The sequence below is a fragment of the Cyprinus carpio genome, chromosome A3, assembly GCF_018340385.1.
Source record: "Cyprinus carpio isolate SPL01 chromosome A3, ASM1834038v1, whole genome shotgun sequence".
Taxonomy (NCBI): Eukaryota; Metazoa; Chordata; class Actinopteri; order Cypriniformes; family Cyprinidae; genus Cyprinus; species Cyprinus carpio.
The window spans coordinates 28,983,660-29,003,345 of NC_056574.1; the positions used below are offsets into that span (position 1 = coordinate 28,983,660).

A 19,686-nucleotide genomic window follows, 5' to 3' on the forward strand; every position below is an offset into this window, starting at 1 on the left:
GACAGGCGCCATTGTGTTCTTTGAAATACAACTGGAGCACCAAAGTACACAAATGCACTGTGGTATATTTGCCTCTTTTTGGTGTGTAATGTAGGACCATAAAATCACCAACAAAAAGTATGTGCTTTTTATATGGTACGTTTTTTTTTTTTTTTTGAACATTTTTAGTCCACAGTACTTTTTTATTTCAATTTCTCAAACAAAGTATAGGCTAATTCTCTTGAAACTGATGACTGCAGAGATGTCATTTCTTTGCATCAAATACTTCTGACATGATGCAGCATTTTGAACCAAGAGACTGCAGCTTGGCATATCAGTCTGTAAAAACATCTTTTCTTCTACATAATCTATTGCCTGAAGAACAAAGGGTCTTAAACTACAAGAATGAAAAGAGGACCCCAGTCACACCTCTGCTAATCTCACTCTGGTTTCCTGGTTGATTCCCATAGCATTTTTTTCTAGCCAAACATAAAAGTAAAGAAGAATTCTGTGATTAAGTATTCAAAACAAGTATTCATTAAAAGACATGCAAACACAATCTATCCATAATATGACTTGTTTTAATATTTGAAATAAATTCTTTAGTTACAAGTATCTTACACGTTTCCATTGAACAAAGCCTTATGTTACAATGCCTCTGTAACTGGTTTTCATCATTTGCATGTACAGTTCTGATATTCAGCCGCAGCTCCTGATGTGTTACGGTAGAAGCCTTGGTCCACACTGCTCAAGCTAACCTGCGAAGTATGAAGTGTTACACAGCACTGTGATCACGGGTGTGTTGTTGGGAGAGCTTGTGTCTCAGACATTACAGAGCAAAACTTCTGAAGATCCAAAGAGCACTATAGGTGTGTACGAGAGATGAGACAACAAGGCTAGGATTTTGCTTCAGCACAGAGGACGGTGTGAACGAATGACGATTTCATTTGCGACATGTCCGATGAGGCGTGCGTTTCTTGGTCACCTCTGCTCGACTACGCTCATCCAGCCAGGGCAGGTCAAAGTTTCTGTTGAATTAAAAATATAAATAAATACATATGCATTGCAATCAAAAAAGGTGTCAAAATTTCCATTATTAGCAATATGAAAAACCTGTATTGAACTTACTGCTGTTTCATATCGGGAAGAGGTCGTCCAAAAGCCACCACTGGCAGGAAGGGTGTCACCATGATAGACTGCACTGAGGGCAGACACAGAAACAAGCACTTTAAAAGACCAGACCAAATACTTTTTAAGGCACACAGGAAAAAAGCCATCCGCTGACATACCATCCTCAGGGTCTGGATAGAAGGAGAGCAGCTCTGGTTCGCTCTCCTGAATGGCCTTCCTTCTGTTCATCCTCTGCTGCAGCCGCTGAAACATCCTCTGCTCTCGAATACGCTGGATATCCCACCTGAAAAAGAGAAATGAGATTAAGGCAGAGCTTGGCAAATCCTCCAATCTACTGGATGCTATAAAAAAGAACAAAAAAAACCAAGCATCACCTCTTCCTCCTCTTCTCATCCAGCTCAAGTTTTGAATGCCTCTTCAGAAAGACATTATCATCTAGACACTGCACAGAAGCATGAGCATTTAAATGCATCACGGGCTGAACGATTCGTCAAAATAAAACACAAAGTGAAAGAATCTGGGTCGCTTATAGTAGCATCTTGAGGGTGCTTACACGTCTCACTAACCTCAGGGATGTCCGACGCCTCTTTCTGCCCCAAAGGCTCTAAGGCACTCTCCCGCCAGGAAGGGACTACATATAGTGAATAGTGATACATTTGAGAATCTAAGATATTCTTTATAACCATCATTAACAGAGAAATGACACAAGTTTCTCCCAACCTGTAACCGTGTCCTCACGCACAGGTGAGGGGTCTCGCCATGGCGATGCAGGCTGCTGATGCCAGCGACAGAGGTACATCTCTGTGGTAGACAGGTAGGGAAGTTCCTCCGAATGAGACTGCGATTCAGGCTCCGTCTCTTCCTGGGGTTCCTCCTTCTGAGCTGGGCCATCCTGTGGTGGTGGTGGTGACCTGGGCTGCCAACGTCGTGACCTTCTCATCCGGGAGTCCTGGAAAAGAAACCTCCTTTTAAGAGGGTGACAGAACAGGACATATTTAAGTTTACCAGTTCTCAAAATTTCATTAGCTACAGCTCATTAGCTTACCTTCAAATGAAAATTCGGGCAATATTTACACACCCTCAAGTAAAAAAAAAAAAAAAAAACGAAGCTAATATTCGTCCAAATATCATCTTTTGTGCTCCGCAGAATAAAGTCAAGAGATGAGGGCAAGTGATCCTTGTTAAATTAATGACCATACCTTTTCAGGCTTTTTCCTCCTCTTCTAAAGTGCATTTGCTTTGGGGTTTGGACCTGCCCCTCAGATTGCTGGACGTCATCTGTGGCAGCAGTCTCAGCCTCGGGTCCCTTATGACGAGGCGTCTGAGAGGGACGGGATTCTGTACCCACTTTTTTCACCATCTGCAGCCGACGCTCCATGCGTTCAATTCGTGCCATTAGCTACAAACACACACCTGTGTTAGGCTGTGTATTAAACACTGGGTTCAGGTGAATAAGTGAAACAAAAAAAAATAAAACAAGTGTTACAAAATAACAAATGGGAAACTGAACGTTAACATCAAACAGGCCCACCATTTAATCTTTTATTTTGTAAAAGGGGAAGTAGTAGGCGTACCATCTCTTTTTCAGCTTTGAGGTCATCGATCTCTTTGTTCTTGTTGTGCAGTTGCTTCTGTTGCTGTTCAATCAGCTCCAGTTGCAGCAGCAGGATCTGTCGGATGCAGCTGGTCTGTGTGTCCACGGGGCCGGAGCCTTTCCTCACATTCCGACGCTTCCCATCAGGACTGTTCTCCGGCGAGGAGACCCCCACGACCGCCCCCACTCTCCGCTGACTGCTGCCGTTTGATACCATGGGATCCATCTTCACCACGTGGTTATGATTGGCCTGACAAAACAGTGATTTGCTCTTGACCGGGGAACCTTCGGCCCCCATCTGCTTGGTTGACGGGAGTGTCAAGGCCCCCAGCGTCTCCCAGTTCTCCTCCTGCCCGAGGTTCCCTGCTGGAGATTGGTCAGGGCAGATCAACACGTTCTGACGGCTGATGTTTGCTTTGCTGTGCAGGTGATGTTTTTGATTTACACTGTTGTGGATCGTGCTCAGCACATGGGTGGCAAAGTCACGGCTTTTCTTCTCTAGGCTGGCCGGGGATTCATGGGCTCCAGCTGGCTTCTTGCAAAGGCTTGTGTCCAGTCTGTGTCCTCCTCTCGTGAACACAGTGGATCGCATAGTCATCGCGACTTACTCCAGTTGGAGCTGTTTTACCAACACCCACCTCTATAGATGAGGAGGATTTGTGACAGGCTGAATGTGTGTCCTTGAGGCCTCTTTTCTATAGCCATTCTGGGGGAACAGTACAAAATCTTGGATTTGTATTACAGAATATGACCATTAATTTTTTCTCAGTAAAGTAAGAAATCTTATTTGACAAAAGGAAATGGATGACAAGCAAAACTTGAAAGGTAGGCATACGATGACTGATACAGGGCTGCTATGCTGCTTTAATTGTGTTCCCAGAACTTGAAAGCTCATGAATCCAAGAGCAAAAATGTCATTTATAGAAAGATTATGTATGATCAGATTTCCAAAATAATGTATATGGCCACGCTAAGCTAACCTTCAGTTCCCTTCCCATCTGTTGAGTGCATTGATGCCTTTAGATTGCATGCATTGTGTTTACTGTTTCAGGAGGGACATCGTCCTATCACTGTTTATATACATGCAACAGAGAGTTTTTACATCTATAGTGAAACTCCAGAGTCATGCACGAGTCATCGTCCACCATTTTAGATATAAGTTACAGCAAAACAATTACAATCATTTTCAGCAGCTCGCTTCGTCTGCTCTTGTGGGACGATGACGCCATTTCAAGTCATGCAATCATGCTGCTTATTTAAATACTAAATGAAGCATATCGCAACCACTGACGAACTTGTTCTTCATCATTTTTGCAGCTACATGTTATTTAAATTTTCCTGACCCCCCGCCCGAACTCACCTATATCCTCCCTTTGGCCCACTTTCCGATTTTGTTTGAATCTGCGCACACGGCGCATGCGCTGTGCGTTTGGAATCTGATTGGACACATGCGGAACGACAACATTTCGTGGCGCGCGCGTTGTTCTTGAGGTTTGCATTAATTACATCAAGCAGAGATGGTCTGAAGATGATTAACATTCAAGTTTTAAAGCATTGCAACATATCGGAGTAAATGCAGGTATGAGTCATGAACCGAGAACTTATAAAGAATTCACAGACGAATATAGCTAACACGTTCGTTTATAAGCTCAATTTTAATAGTTCTAACAGTTTTACAAACAGGATACATAAATATACAGTACTTGATTAAATAAATAGCGAGGAGTTTGCTTTGCTGGCAATGCATTCTGGCAAACAGCCATGCTAACATTAGTAACACACATTACTGGGGGTCCAGACAAACTTGCACTATAGAAGAAACTTGTTAGATACATGCAGTAATTAATATTTAAATCCAAAACATACTTCTGCAAAACTTACAAATATTGTAAAAATACTGAAACATTCAATACTATAACAGACAACATCTGTGTGTGATAAGACTGTATTTTAAACTTAATCGTTTCTTTTAACCCTTTTTTGGTTCAGTCAGTTTATAAATACAAAATGTGTCCAGTCTGTAAATGTGAACAGATCATTTGGTCAGCTGCTGAGAAAATAAAATTATAAACGTACATATATAACTCTCTTAATAACAAATGCATAAATATATCTGAGCAGATTACTGGACAAACCTGAGGCAGGTATGTAGATGATCTGCAATAGGAAGACAGAAATACAATTATGAAGCCTAGCCAGCAGAGCTTATGCCTTATAGCTTGAATCTGATGTATTATTGAAACAGTGTGAGTGTATGTGTACCTGCTCAGGCTGTGAATATCTCCTCCTCCAAACAAAAACAGAAGTACAGAGGGAACTACAATAACAGCATTATGACTGGGTTTCTGAATATATATATATATATATATATATATATATATATATATATATATATATATATATATATATATATATATAGATAGATAGATAGATAGATAGATATAAAAATATATTATAAAAATTTGATGTATTTATTTATTTATTTATAGTACAGTATAATTAAGCTTGACCTTTTGATTTGAGATGCCTATACTGATCCTTTGGGTCTTTTATGTCTTTTATGCTCACTTAGGCTGCATTTGTTTGATCAAAAAATACAGAACATTTTTACAAATTAAAGTAACTGTTTTCTGTTTCAATCTATTTAAAATATATATATATTTCTGTGATGGCAAAGCTTAATTTTCAGCATCATTCCTCCAGTCTTGTCACATGATCCTTCAGAAATCATTCTAATATGCTGATTTACTGCTCAAGAATTTTTTTTTTTTATTATTATCAGTGTTAAAAATATTTGTGCTGTTTAATATTTTTATGATAATATTTTTAATTAATATTTTTTATCAAACTGTGATACTTTCTTTTCAAGATTCTTTGATGAATAGAAAGTTTAAAATAACAGCAATTGTTTTAGAATAAATTTCTTAAAAAACAAAAAAACAATACTGATTTCAAGTTTTTGAATTATAGTGTACATACTGAAACGATCTGTATGAATGCGACCCTGTGAAAGATCAGAAACGTTTAAACTTCATAAAAAGGTGATTGCAGAACGTGCAAATGACAAGCAAGCCTATATACAATATAATTAACTAGAATAGCAAAATATGTGCTTAGTGCTTTGAAACTGATTCAGAAAAAAACAGTGTGGCTGAGAGTTTGCACACTACAAAGATCAAATATTTTCTCCGGACAAAACACAATGTGTATTTAAAAAAATGTGGACAGTGTAATTGAATAAATCTTTATGTAACCAGTTAAGCATTAAAATTCCAAATCAGCTGAAAAAGAAACCGTTGAATTGCTGGTATTAGCCAGTTTTACCGGGGTTTGGAGTACTTTCAGCTGGTCAGACTGGAATACAAGCCTATCATAACCTGCTTATTACTCAACGTGAACATCTTAAACCAGCTAAGACCAGAAAACCCCTTTAGGCTGGTTTAATTTTATGTATTTAATATTTTTTTTTAGAGGGGGAACTGGGATTTTGATAAGCCGAGTGCAAAACCTGACCTGTAATTATCATTCTTCTCCACTAGACTGCACTCTTTGCCAGGTTTATCCTGTTCTCTTGCACAGAACTACAAGCACGTTATACTGAACGCATACATGCAGGGCTCTACTTGATAACATGTAAACAGTGAGATTATGATTTTTTTTATTTTTTTTTAAAGATAAGGTGTACAGTTTGGTTACAGTGTTAATGAATGATTTGTTTTTGCCTTGTAGTAAGACAATGTTAATTTGTAACTTCCCACAAGGTAATTAAGTAAATGGGAGTGGATGAGATTCCAGAAATAGCAGCTATATCATGATTTATACTGCTATATCATGCAAAACATGCCAGGTCAAGGCCAGCAGGAGTTCAGTTAGGCCCATGTGATATAAAATGCCCTCTGCGAACTACACAGTGAAACATGACTAATGGATTTTTATAGATTACCATTCAGAATTGGATTTCTTAATATTTTATTTATAAAAGTAAAATATATATATATCTTCTCATTCTTAACTCTTGCATTTTCCCCAGCTTTACAGCACTGAGAGAACCAGTCAAAACCAGAACAGAGTTTCCATGTCCTTCTGTTTGTGGAATTTTATTTAAAACCTAAAACTGAAACTTTTCCTACATGCTTTCTGTCCTAATCGCTTACACTCTGTGATCACAACCATGGGTTAGTTTGTCATCTGAAGGTCCCCTGGGATCTTGTATAGAAGGCACACCAGTGCTTCCAAGGAGCTAATCAAAAGCCACTTGAATGAGAAGAACAAGAACATGTTTATCATCACGTAGCCTATGCTTTGCAGACACCAGATACCCAAAACACACAGTAAGCTGAACATGAGAGGACAAGTTCCTGAACAAATCTCTCTGTCAGTCGTAAAGGAATGCAATAGGAGTCCACCACAGACGAAAAATGTTAGATGGAAATAATCTACATAAGAATAATAGCAGATTGTAAACCAGTCTTGTCTATGATCTATGCTATACTAGGTATGTGTCTGTATGAATCCACGTTAAACTAGAGCGACAACCCGATCACACGGCTTTTGTTTCCGTCAGACCGCTGAGATGTTTACATTAGTGGGTGACCGAGACTACCCGCTTTCCACGAAAATAGAGCGCCGGGTCGACGCCCACTTTACTGCTCCACTTCAGAGCTGAAGCCGTGCCCGCACGTGGACCTGCCGGGTGACCGCGCGCTTCCGCAGCAGGGCTGTCGGTGACGACACACCCCTGTCACGCTCCGGTGCGTGCGGCACTCTCCTAGGTACGGGACGACTCACATGGCACACGGGGACCCTGCGACTAAGCGAGCAAAGAAACAGGGAAGCGCGTCTCTCTGTGCCGCATCGACGCACTAAAGAGGTTTCGAGTGTCGTTTATTATATTTGCTTGAGGACTGAAAGGTTCAGCGCGAGCGTTTCCTTCATAAAGCTCGGGCGCGCGCAAGAGAAGCAAATAACCAGTCGCTGTTTGAGTTAAGATGACCATCTGTTGTTACAAGACGTTCAGTGGCTGCTGTTAAAGTCGTTTAAAATATATTGAAATATGCTTTAATTTTAAAAACATGAAACGAGCCTCGTAAGAAAGGGTGACCTCGACCACCAGACATCAATGAAGCGATCTTTTAAAAATACGTGATTAAAGAAAGACAGAGCGCCTCTTTGGAGTCACGCGGACAGTAGGTTAGGAGGCGGCTCGAGTGACCTAGATTCATAACGCTGCAGTTTAAAACTTTATTTTAATTATGACAGAGCCTTGTTACAGTTTGCTGTTTTAGGAATTTGTAGTCTACAGCAAATCTGCAGGGTGCGATCTGTTGAGATTCATCTTGCTCAAAACGAATTATTTTTAAATATCTTTATATAACAATGATAACAAATAGCGTCTATAATGTGAGGATTTTGTTAATTTTAGTCCGATGCTGAGAGAAGCGCGCGAGCGGCACAGGTTTACCGTAAAAATAGACGCTACATACACTGTTTTTGGTTACTTAAGCGTTACCTCCCCCGTTATAAAATACAAATTTTTTGTTTAACAAAATCACATGTACTTTTAATCATATGTACACCCATGCATAAATCACACCCCTGTCTGAATCATGTTAGTTGATATTGATTAATCAGCTTTGTTAAGAAGTCATTGTTCTAAATAGCTCTCGATCAGTCCCTGTGTGGCTGATTTGAAATGCTGTATTTGTATGTCCGTAATAAAAGACCAAGTGCTATTATAATGTCCTAATACTCTTGCTTTGCTCATCTTAAAGGAACACGTCCATATTTTACAGCACGTTTAGATGGTCTTGGCTGTCCTGGCGCCTTTGGTGTTCTCAGAGAGAGGAAACCCGCAGTGATGAGAGGTTAATGATTGCTGGCCATGCAAAGACTTCCTCACGTTGTCGAGCACGGGCGCTGTTGCGCCAGACAGCACAAAGAGGACACAATAACACAGAGATAAAACTAGGTTAAGGCTAGATGGCATACAGCAAAAACTACTGGGCATGCGCACATCAATATTAAGTACTGTTTCTCACAATGTACAACAATAATGACTATTTTTGCAGTTTTGTAAAGGGTAGGTTTAGGGTTGGGGTAAGTGAAGACGTTAATAAAAACACAATCTAATAGAAAATTCAATGTATTGTTAGCTTCCGGTTTTTGCTGTATCCCTTCCAGCCACAACCATAAAACTACAGCAGAATAGTTGAGTTTTACAGCTAGAGCTTTGCCGCTGTGAGTCCAGATTGATCATCGTTACTAAAAATATGCATGGCTGACAAGGTGTGGTGATTTCTGGAGAGCCAGGATTATTAGGTTATTTAAAGGACTTGTGAGGTTTAATGTGTCATCTTAATTTTAGCAAACAACACAGTAATAATGTCGCAATTAAGCATAAAGAGATTAACAGTTTTCTACATCATTTAATAGCTACCACTTGGTTTGGACATTGAATGTTGTTATTTTTTAAGCCTACCTTGGAGTAGCACGTAAAACAAAACATCAACCTCACTATAGATAGATAGATAGATAGATAGATAGATAGATAGATATACACCATACAGATACACAGCTAAGGTTCCAACCATGACATTAAAGGTCCTTTATTTTTAAGAGCGTAACTAGAATCTTTTTGTAAGGGCAGTAACATTTGTAAATGCAATCTGCATATTTAAGCTCAAATTTACAGTACTCATGATATCTCTGATGGACTTAATTTTAAAGCATTTTAAACATTACATTGCACTGTAAAAAAAATGATTGTGATTTTAATATTAAAAGACTGTAAAAATGCTACAGTAAAAAAAACTTAATTGGTTAACAATAAATGTCCTATAAACGTGAATAACCGATTACATTTAATGTAATTGTACAGTAAATTACTGTTAAAATTACAGTTTTTGGAAGTGAAAAAGAACAAGTTATTGTATAATTTACAGTAAAAAAAACTGTAAATTGACATTCAATTCCCTGCATGACACTTCACTTCTGATGTTTTTTCATTGAAAAAAAATAAGTTTCTTCTTAGTTAGCTGTGATGAACTTTGATTCATCGTGTGCCTTTCTCATCACCACCTGTTTTTGGTTGTATTACAATGGTACAAAACACATATTAGTACTTCAATACGTTGGTATATTAACATTATAATGAAATACGTCTTTACTGTAAATTTAAGTTAAGACCTAAAATGTTGCCATTTGTTTTTTTTTACGGCAACCACAGCAGCTGGCAGCCTATTTTAAAAAAAATTCTAAAATCACTATACATACATAAATATATACACACAGTCTTTACAAAACCAAAAAATTAACTCATATCTTTAAAAACAAACAACAAACCACAAACATTTTACTAAAGCGTGTCAAATGGGCACTATATAACTTCAAAACGAACACATAACTTGAAAAAAACGTGTCAAATAACTTTCTGGGGGAAAAATCTATTTCAAAATAACATTGTTAATTCATGCTCTTCACTATAGCATAAAATTCGAAGTTAGCCACAAAAAAAGGGGGGGGGGGGCTATTGATATATTGAAATTTTTATTTCCTTTGGTTTCTGCTTAAGATTTGCCTTTGAAATCTAGCACTGACCAAGATACTGAGCGTCTGGTAACAATATAAACAAAGATTATGGTACGCCATGTGAGGTGCTCGCGCGCGCACAGAACGGGCACGGTGCGTGTAAAGCGTACGGAGTGTTTTTGCATGTGCCACCTCAGCGATGTGTCAAACACAGTCGTGCTTTTGCAACAAGTCGCGAGAGTCGAGCTATAAGCCTCCTCAAGCGATTACATGTTTGGTCAAGGTAACGTGATGTGCAAAGGTGACGAAAACTCTACCATTTCGCTTATGCAGAGGCACCGTTATCCGTGTCCACGATAATCTAAACAACCAGCACAAAAATGTAGAAACTTGCCATAAAGATACAGTCCGAAAATAGAAGCAACAGGCGTGGTCAATTCACAACATCTGACAACGGTAGGTGCAAACAGTTCTTCGCCACACCAGTGAATCATCACGTTTAAGTTTTCCACCCACTTGTCACGTGCAGAGTCATGCACGATTCTTATACAGGTGAGACCGATTATACATACCTCCAATAAGAGCCAGAGTGATTCACGTGAACGCAATAGCGGCTCATGCAGCGCCACCATGGTCAGCATTATAGATGTGACTCCTCTTATTGCTGCGAGATGGTCTATTTTTTTTTTTTTTTTTTAAGTAGCACGGTTTTGTTCTCAGGCACGTGTCTGCCCGAGCCCCAAAAGAGGATAATGGTTTTCAAAAGCTGGTGCGCTTTTCTGTAAGGGAGGGGCTCTATCTGGGACACAGTGGAAACTTATTTTGGGGGTAAATTGCTGTTTTGAAAATAACCTTTAAATAGCTTCAAAAGCTAAAAAGGCGCAAAAAAGTGTCAAAATTACTCCAAAACACACGACTTTAGACATTAGGAATTTGTGCATCCTAACTACATATTATAACCACACACACACACACATATAGGTTAAGATGGGGGGAAGAAGTCTACATTAAGGACAATGCCCATATACTGATATACACATGAGTTTAGAGGATCTTCTGAAGTTTAAGATAATACAGAAGAATTATCTTTTGATGCCAGATAATATCATATCAGACATTAAACGGCACATCAGACATGATCTGTATGCATTTTTTATGCATTGTTTTTGTAGCCAGAGTAAAGATCGTCCACCATTCTGAATAAATGTGCACGGAGTACAGACGAGTGTCACATTTACTTCCCCTCATTGGCTCATTCAAAAACACGTTTCACGCGTGAGACGCAAGAAACCAGATGCAGCCATACAAACTATATTCCTTTTGACATCAGGCGATTTCAAACTCTTCACATTAGACTACATTTCCCAACGCCGAAGCAGCCACGTGCGCGGGGATTTTTGAAATACGCACCGAAATGTGTTCTGGAGAAACTGTGTCACTGGGCCACGAGGCTCATGGGGTCACATGTACACATTTCAAGCCTCGTGCAACTGCGCGCCTGCGCTCATCTCATCCATGCTCCTAGGAACGAGGCAAAAAGCAAAAGCGGGTCGACTTGACAGAACAGTTCAGAGCGACACAGATAGGGCGAGAGACAAGCGCACTGGCTTATGATACACTTTAACTGAATGAAACGTATTTGCGCACAGTTTCTCATCTTTTGCTCGTATTTTATGCGGTTATAGGACGGTCATTACGTGGCAGTTATGACTTTATCGTAAATAAGAACTGATCTGTAAGAAACACTGAAGTGCATCTCTCTGGGTGTTGCGTTGGAGATTCTGTCATAAACCTGCATGTCTTCACTGGGGCTCAACATGACGACAGCAGTAGATACAAACAACACAGGTGAGTCTTTCTGGATGCTTTTAGAAACAGTCTCGTTGATCATTCTGTTATTATTATTATTATTAATAATAATAATCAGTCGCCTCTCTGCTTCACTGTCAAATTGCATGTTAGTAAGTTTGTATTACCCACTACTGAATGTTGCGCAACAGATCTGCATTCTACATTTATAAGCATAGTTTGGTGCAGTGGAACGGCACAGATATATAGCTTAATAATTTCCCTGCCTGACACGATAGTAAATCGATCTAGCGGGGAGGCTCGCCGAATTACCTCGTCATTTTGTAACAGCCTATTTAATGACGCATGGCTCTGAAATAAACAATCGCGAAGGTATGTTTAAATGTGAAGCCTACATAATAGCCTTTAGTGTGTGTAAATAGGCTGCTTCATCATGCCTTCATAAAACCTAATATGTGTGAAATGAAAACTGATGTTCAAGTATGCATACTTTTAATGTTCCTGTCGTATTTGGCGTGATAGAAGTTCTGGATGTAGCCTACACAGAATGCAAATACCCAGCTATGGCAAGGACATCACGGGTTAAGGCACAGTGTTCTTGTGAATTTCGGGGAACTAGGTCAGAACTGAAGAGTCAGGTGTACGGACATCCCTGTGATGCAGGCGAGCGTCGAAGATCCTCTCGATTCACATGGACCGCCGTGTCTAGCCATGTGCTTTTTGTTTTCATTCTCCGCTCTCCGCCTACAGCCATTGGTGAACGCAGGCGCTCATTACATAATTCCGCCTCGCGCCGTGTCTGCCCTCCCAGCGCGAACCCGTGTGTGACGCCGCAGTCTGAGCCATGTGCGCGCTGCGATTGGACCGAATAGGGATGCGTGGGGCTGGACATCACGTTAACCCGTGTTCACTGCAAAAGTGGGACAAGAAATTGATCCACTTTAACGTAACAGTTTTTTTTTTCTCTCCCTCTGACAGGAATACAGCGTCACAAAACATCCCCGCCTCTGCCTTTTATAGATTCTTGGACTTAACACATTTATAACGAGCGGATTATGGAGGCTAACTTTAGTTAATAATAAAACTAAGAGAGGAAAATGTGTTTTAGAATCTATTTATCAAATGTTTTTCAACTGCGTTCGAAATCGTTTGATGAAATTACAGACACTTATCTGATTACGCGGCTGGAATGCTCGATTATGAATTAATAAGAATCGTTTATTCAGAAGACAAATATTTTATACATTTATATATTCAACGTTCTGTTGCTTCGCCACCCTTAACCGCATACAGTTAACCTAATAAATTATAACGAAGCCAGGGAAGGTTTACTAGTTTTTTATGTTTACTATTTATTGCACGCTCTAGTTTTTAGTTTGAATCACGAATGAGAGGTTTTACGGTTCGCGTCGTACGTACGCCCAGACTTGAGTGGCTTAAGGGATAAATGTAATGAACCCAGCGGAAACACTTTAATAGTTTATCAGTGTAGTAGAGTGTAAAAGGCTTGCTCACTGCCTGTAGGCGTAAATCGACGCTGAAGCGTTTTGAAAAAGCGGGTGTGTTTTGAGAGGCGTGTCTAAAGAAGCGAGTCTCGTTGAAAGGCTGTCCTTGTGTGGCGCACGTGGAGGGGAGGCGGCTCACACATTTCTTTTGACAGACTGATTAGGAAAGTCTAAGTGTTTGGACTGAAAATCAGTCAGGGCCAGAAAGGGCACGAGAGCATAAGCAGGGAGTAGATCTGAAACCACCGTTGCCTTGTAACTATATCCACAGTGCAGTCACTAAGTTAAAATCGCAGGCTAGTGGACATGCATTGATAAAGCTAATGCGAGACAAGTTTTTCTAGAGCACCACAGGAGTCAAAGCTACAACACATTGCTTGGCTCCACCTGGCACAGTGACTTTTTGACCTTTTGTACTAGTCTACAGCTGTTATGTAACATCTACACCAGTTTGCCTTTGACATTCAAAGCGCAGTACGGATTATACTGGCAAAGGCTTCTCAAAATAATTCTTAAAACTGACCTGTCAACTACATTAACTGTATAAACGCTGGTCTCTCATATGATAATACCAGTTTTTAGCTCTATCTATCTATCGCAAACAACATAAGCACAGATCTCACCAAAACATGGTTTCCATCATGTGCGTTGATGCAGTGTGCAGGAGGAAACTGTTAAACGAGAGCAAAGGACTGTGTTTTATTTCAGGGGACCAGAGGTTAGGAAAGGCAGAAGGAAGTATCAGACACTAGGGAATAGTATACATGCTAGAGTCAACGCCAAGTTTAAACTCTAGCACACTGCGCTATTCCTCAAGAGTAGTCTTATCTGATTTGAGCTGATGGACGCTAATGAGCAGGATCCAACTCAAACAAAACAGAGTTGTAAATATCATACATAAATGCACATGGTTAGGCATGTGCTTCTGACACATCATGCAAGGTTGCGTGTTTTATAAACGGAAATAATGTTCACAAGGCATACTGGTGCCACTGAAACTATAAACCACTAAAAACGCCCTCTAAAGCACAAACTCAGGAAGAAAGGAGTGGTCGCTGTATTTTTTTTTTTTTTATGTCCCCATGCAGTTAACAATAACAGTTCCTAGAAAGTATCCCTATTTTCCACAAAAACGCTTCCTTGTTTCCATAGCGCCATCTGTTTTGGTGCAACTGCTTGTATAGCGGAGAGAAGTATTTATGGGAACATTTTAATAAGGATGTGCCCGCAAGGCCATTTTAGGGAGGAGAAAAAAATACCTCAGAACATTTTCAGCTCCCTCTTAGTGGGCCTCTCTCGCTTTTTGTGCTTCCACATTGCAACAATGAGGACTGTCTAATAAATGTGGCTTTCTTTTCTGTCACTAGGTGGGGTAATATCATACATCGGATCGTGTGGAGGCTCTCCCAACCGCACCAGTCCTGTGTCCATGTACAATGAGAATTCCAACAGCAGCCTACAGTCCCTTACACAACCCTACTTTGGCTCTTCGTTCCCACCATCCCCCAATGGATCCCATGATTCCTCACGTATGTACACCAGCAGCAGTAGCAACAGCAGCAGCTCGAGTTCAGGATCAGGAGAGGACGGAAACTCATCATGCTCTGGTGGATCCCCAAGAGGCCGCGAAGATGGTGGAAGTGCACGCAATTCACCCAACAAATCAGTTGCCACCCTTACTAGTAAGCAATAAAAAACATATTCAACTTGAGTAATGTATAGTATGGTATACAGGAGAAAGATTTTAACATCTGGCTTTCCACCCAGAGCTGAATGGAATGGTGTTGCTGTGCAAAGTGTGTGGCGACGTGGCTTCCGGTTTTCACTATGGTGTCCATGCCTGTGAGGGATGCAAGGTAAGACAACAGCATTGATTGCACCATTAAAATAGTGTTGATTGCATTTTTTAAAATCTTTTAAAATGTAAAGAATAACATTTACATTATCTGCTTTGTCTGCAGGGTTTTTTTCGACGCAGCATCCAGCAGAATATCCAGTACAAAAAGTGCCTGAAGAATGAAACCTGTACCATTATGAGGATCAACCGGAACCGGTGTCAGCAGTGCCGTTTCAAAAAGTGTCTGTCTGTGGGAATGTCCCGTGACGGTAAATATCTATACAGCCAAACTTACAGTTAGAGAAAGGTTTAGGGATGCACTGATATTAGAATTCTGAGTGATACAGATAAGCTGATATCTTTCAAAAATGTTGTAACCAATAAATACAAATATTAAAATTAATGCAATTTATTTACTAACACATTTAAAAAAAAAAAAAAGTTTTGAGATACAGCATTGTACAGTATAACAATTTATATTAACTCTGATAGTTGCTAAATATTACACTTAAAAGTAACATTACTAATATTAGCATTAATATTAAGCAATTCAAAATAAAAGTTATTGTTAGCATAATATATGTGTGTGTGTTTATTATGTATATGTAAATACACATACTTTTTTGAAATATTTACATGTATGTACATTTTTATATTTATATTATTATATTTTATATTATATATAAATGTATTTAATATATAAAAATAACATGTTTTTGTTAAATATATACATGCATGTATTTGTATTTATATATACATAATAAATATACACAGTACACACTCATATATTATGTTAACAAAAAAATTGATACCGATAAATTTAATTATTATTTTTTAAATATCGTCCAGTATCTGATATGGAACCATTATATCCTACATCCCTTGAAACTTTTCTAAACAGAACATTGACTAACAACATAAACATGACGAATTTGTGACATTTTCTGTCCTTTCTTAACCCCCAGCTGTTCGTTTCGGCCGTATCCCAAAACGTGAGAAACAGCGCATGCTGGCCGAGATGCAGAACGCCATGAACAACATGGTGAACAACCAGCTTCAGAATGAATTCCAGCTGGCGAGCATCACATCCAACACCCCCTGCTCTTCCACCTCATCCCCATCTACCTCTTCCTCATCTCCGTGCCCGGGGCTTACATTGGGACCGCAAGCCCAGCCCTCTGCAGTACCCATAGCACAGTCCCCTTCCCCTCCGACCCCAACCTCCCCTTCGGTGCAGCCGGCTCAGAGTCCCCCAGCTCTGACTTCTTCTCCACCACCGTGCTCTAGTCCAGGTGTAGACAAAACCATCGCCGCCATAACCAGAGCACACCGTGAAACCTTCGTCTACGCCCATGATAAGTTAGTTCCAGCACTGCTGCCCCAAAACGGTGAGCTGGACAACCGAAGCAGCAACCGCTGCATGGCTGGATACCACCTCAATGGCCACAACACCATCTACCACCATGATAATAATGTCGCTCATCACTGTAACAACTTCGAGGTGCCACCAGACAGTGGCCTCCATTTTCAAGCCTCCCAAGCACCTGGGCAACATCAGCAGCACAATAACAACAGCCAGCGACCTCCAAACAGTAACCTCTTTGGCGTCCACCACAGTCAGGAGATGAACAGCAGCTCCCAGGGTCAGAACTGTCCGTGGAAAAAACGCAAGGAGATTCTGCTGGTAAGAATATAATTTCTTTGATATTAAAATTACTTTAAAGGTGATTACCAAGTAAATAAGAGTTGGAAGTGACGACGATTCCTTTTTCCAGGCTTGCCCAATGAACATGCATCCTTACTCAGACCCCAGCAAAACACCACAGGAAATCTGGGAAGACTTCTCTCTTAGCTTCACTCCAGCGGTGCGAGAGGTGGTGGAGTTTGCCAAAAACATCCCAGGGTTTAGCACGCTCCCCCAGAACGACCAGGTCACTTTGCTAAAAGCCGGAACGTTTGAGGTAAGTTGAAGGTGTTTTATTTAAAACATCTGCTTTGTGTCAAGATCACGATGCCAGTTACGCTTTGATGGTCTTACTAAGTTCGTATTTCTTTTTGAATATCTCCTGCAGGTCCTCATGGTGCGCTTCTCCTCTCTGTTTAACGTAAAAGAGAGGAGCGTAACGTTCATCTCAGGCACCACTTACAGCCTAGAGGCGCTGAAAAGCATGGGCATGAGCGATCTGCTGGGAACCATGTTCGACTTCAGTGAAAAACTCAACGCATTAGAGCTCTCACCAGAAGAACTGGGACTCTTCACTGCAGTCGTGCTGGTGTCTGCAGGTAGGTTGCATACTAGTGTTAAACAGAAAGTCCACTCAAAATTTAAAACGTGATCATTTACTCACCCTCATGTTGTTCCAAACCCATAAGATTTGTGGAACACAGAACACAGATACACTAATTAATTCAATCTTTCATTGTCTGTTTCTGTTGCACAGACCGTTCTGGCATTGAAAACGTGAATTCAGTGGAGATGCTTCAGGAAAGTTTAATCCGGGCTCTCCGAACCCTCGTCAGCAAGAACGCCCCTAATGACGCCTCCCGATTCACCAAGCTGCTGCTCAAACTTCCTGACCTGCGCACGCTGAATAACATGCACTCAGAGAAGCTGCTCTCTTTCCGCATTGACGCCTGAGGTCGCAAGAAGCTGATGAAAGTGGGTCAATGAAAGACAGAGCGGGCACAAACTTTAGAACTCTTTTCCAAGAGAAAGGCAAACTCATGCCTTTGGCACTTAAAAGCACTTGATGACACATTTAAAGGGACGCTTTGGTGTCTAATGGTTGGTCAGTAGCCTTTATGGCTTGATAACCACCATATAGGGCAGATAAAAGGGTCCTTGAGCCAATTTCAGTACTTACCTGAAATGGGTGGTAAGATTAAGCTAATAATAAAGCAGACATAAACACTCACATTTGGACTGCGTCTTCATGGGGAACAAGTGCATAATACCTCTTGCAAGGAGTCACAGCCAGGCCAGAAGGATCTCCAGGCCACTTCCAGAGAGGGGACGACAGCACAAACACGTCAAGCGTCTCCTCATATCCAGTCCGGCCTGGGTTCCTGCTAGACCCACACTCAGAGAAAATTATGATCATTGTAACTATAATGCAAGCTATGCGTGGTATGAACATTCACATCCCTGTGACTTTGTAAAATATGTGTAAATATGATATACATACTTTAAATGTTTTAAAATGTATAATATATATATTTTTTGTATCACATGCTCAACACAAATGATAAATCTATTCAAGCACAGATATATAAGTAGAGTGTATGCATATTATAGAATATCAAGACATGTATTAAAGTTGTTTTCTTCACAAAGGCATTTTATGAAACAAGAATGTAGTGTTTTATCTCTTTCAAACAGATATCCAAGAAAAAAAAAAACATCTCTATGTAGTGTTTTTAACTTGCATCTTGAATAAATGTTGGTTTATCTGTGTACTGAATATGTTTATTGTAAAGAAATTATAAAATATTAACTGGATGACAAAACAATTACATAAAGTACTATATATAGTACACTAGGTATACTAAAAAGCTGCTTTTCAATGTCAAGAGAGCACTAAGCAAAATGTACCATCGCTGTCCTCAACAGTAAGGTTAAGGCTGGGTCCTCTAGTGGGAGCTGATGTGTGTACCAAGTATGGAAGACAAGAAATTATGCCAATTATTTTCCATAAGCTCTGCCATTGAACAGGACTGAGAATTAAACTAGTTTAAATGATCAAAAGTCACAGAAAATACATTAATATATTGAAAAAAAAAAAAAACTATTTCAAATAAATGCTGTTCTTTTGAATTATCCCTTCATCAAATCCTGGAAAAAAAACAGCTTGGTTTCCACAAAAAAATAAGCAGCAATTAATATTTTGAAATGTCTCTTGAGCAGCAAATCATCATATTAGAATGACTTCTGAATGATCATGTGACACTAAAGACTGCAGAAATGCTTTAAATGCAGCTTTGTCATCACAGGAATCACCATTAAATTTTTTTAAATGTAAATTTAAAAAAAAAAATCAAATAGAAAAGTTAATGTATATTGTAAAAATATTTCACTGTACGCACACACACACTAATAAATTACCAACCCCAAGCATTTGAACAGTTATCCATATATGAAGGGGAAAAAATATAGTAGAAATATTGTAAATATTATATACTGGAAATTTACATCCGTGACATTCAATAAGACTGAATCTTAACACAGTAGAATCACTATACCTAACACAGGAAAGCTTTTGCAAAAAGCTAAAATATTCAATAACAGTAAACATGAGTAATCAGAA

The 19,686-nt window shown here is 39.7% G+C and overlaps 2 protein-coding genes across 4 annotated transcripts; one reads left to right on the forward strand and one right to left on the reverse strand.

The window, feature by feature from the left end:
- Positions 1 to 540: 540 nt before the first annotated feature.
- LOC109054789 (male-specific lethal 1-like 1) lies at positions 541 to 10,826 on the reverse strand. Of its 2 annotated transcripts, none has more exons than XM_042728278.1 (9): positions 10,804 to 10,826; positions 2,685 to 3,410; positions 2,310 to 2,509; positions 1,831 to 2,075; positions 1,677 to 1,741; positions 1,485 to 1,552; positions 1,269 to 1,393; positions 1,108 to 1,180; positions 541 to 1,007 (listed from the first exon to the last, which is right to left on the reverse strand). In XM_042728278.1, exons 2-9 carry the CDS (start codon positions 3,300 to 3,302, stop codon positions 923 to 925), a joined length of 1,479 nt encoding a protein of 492 aa, XP_042584212.1. In that variant the 5' UTR covers positions 3,303 to 3,410; positions 10,804 to 10,826; the 3' UTR covers positions 541 to 922. The 2 variants fall into 2 exon arrangements, with proteins under 2 accessions (XP_042584212.1, XP_042584203.1); XM_042728269.1 differs by lacking the exon at positions 10,804 to 10,826 and adding an exon at positions 4,065 to 4,211.
- On the forward strand, positions 4,260 to 18,836 carry LOC109054790 (nuclear receptor subfamily 1 group D member 1-like). Of its 2 annotated transcripts, none has more exons than XM_042728260.1 (8): positions 4,260 to 4,283; positions 14,913 to 15,227; positions 15,313 to 15,401; positions 15,507 to 15,651; positions 16,348 to 17,066; positions 17,158 to 17,343; positions 17,455 to 17,665; positions 17,824 to 18,836. In XM_042728260.1, exons 2-8 carry the CDS (start codon positions 14,975 to 14,977, stop codon positions 18,018 to 18,020), a joined length of 1,800 nt encoding a protein of 599 aa, XP_042584194.1. In that variant the 5' UTR covers positions 4,260 to 4,283; positions 14,913 to 14,974; the 3' UTR covers positions 18,021 to 18,836. The 2 variants fall into 2 exon arrangements, with proteins under 2 accessions (XP_042584194.1, XP_018927567.1); XM_019072022.2 differs by lacking the exon at positions 4,260 to 4,283 and adding an exon at positions 11,743 to 12,079.
- The last annotated feature ends 850 nt before the right edge of the window (positions 18,837 to 19,686 follow it).

What these genes read in the sequence shown, in the direction of transcription:
- LOC109054790 (XM_019072022.2), top strand. Translation starts at nt 12,028, where the DNA reads ATGTCTTCACTGGGGCTCAACATGACGACAGCAGTAGATACAAACAAC. An exon ending in TAAAAGCCGGAACGTTTGAG is followed by an intron (nt 17,344 to 17,454) that starts GTAAGTTGAAGG and finishes TATCTCCTGCAG; the next exon opens with GTCCTCATGGTGCGCTTCTC. An exon ending in AGTCGTGCTGGTGTCTGCAG is followed by an intron (nt 17,666 to 17,823) that starts GTAGGTTGCATA and finishes TCTGTTGCACAG; the next exon opens with ACCGTTCTGGCATTGAAAAC.
- LOC109054789 (XM_042728278.1), bottom strand. Translation starts at nt 3,302, where the DNA reads ATGACTATGCGATCCACTGTGTTCACGAGAGGAGGACACAGACTGGAC. An exon ending in GGAGGAAAAAGCCTGAAAAG is followed by an intron (nt 2,076 to 2,309) that starts GTATGGTCATTA and finishes CCCTCTTAAAAG; the next exon opens with GAGGTTTCTTTTCCAGGACT. An exon ending in CTATCCAGACCCTGAGGATG is followed by an intron (nt 1,181 to 1,268) that starts GTATGTCAGCGG and finishes GTCTGCCCTCAG; the next exon opens with TGCAGTCTATCATGGTGACA.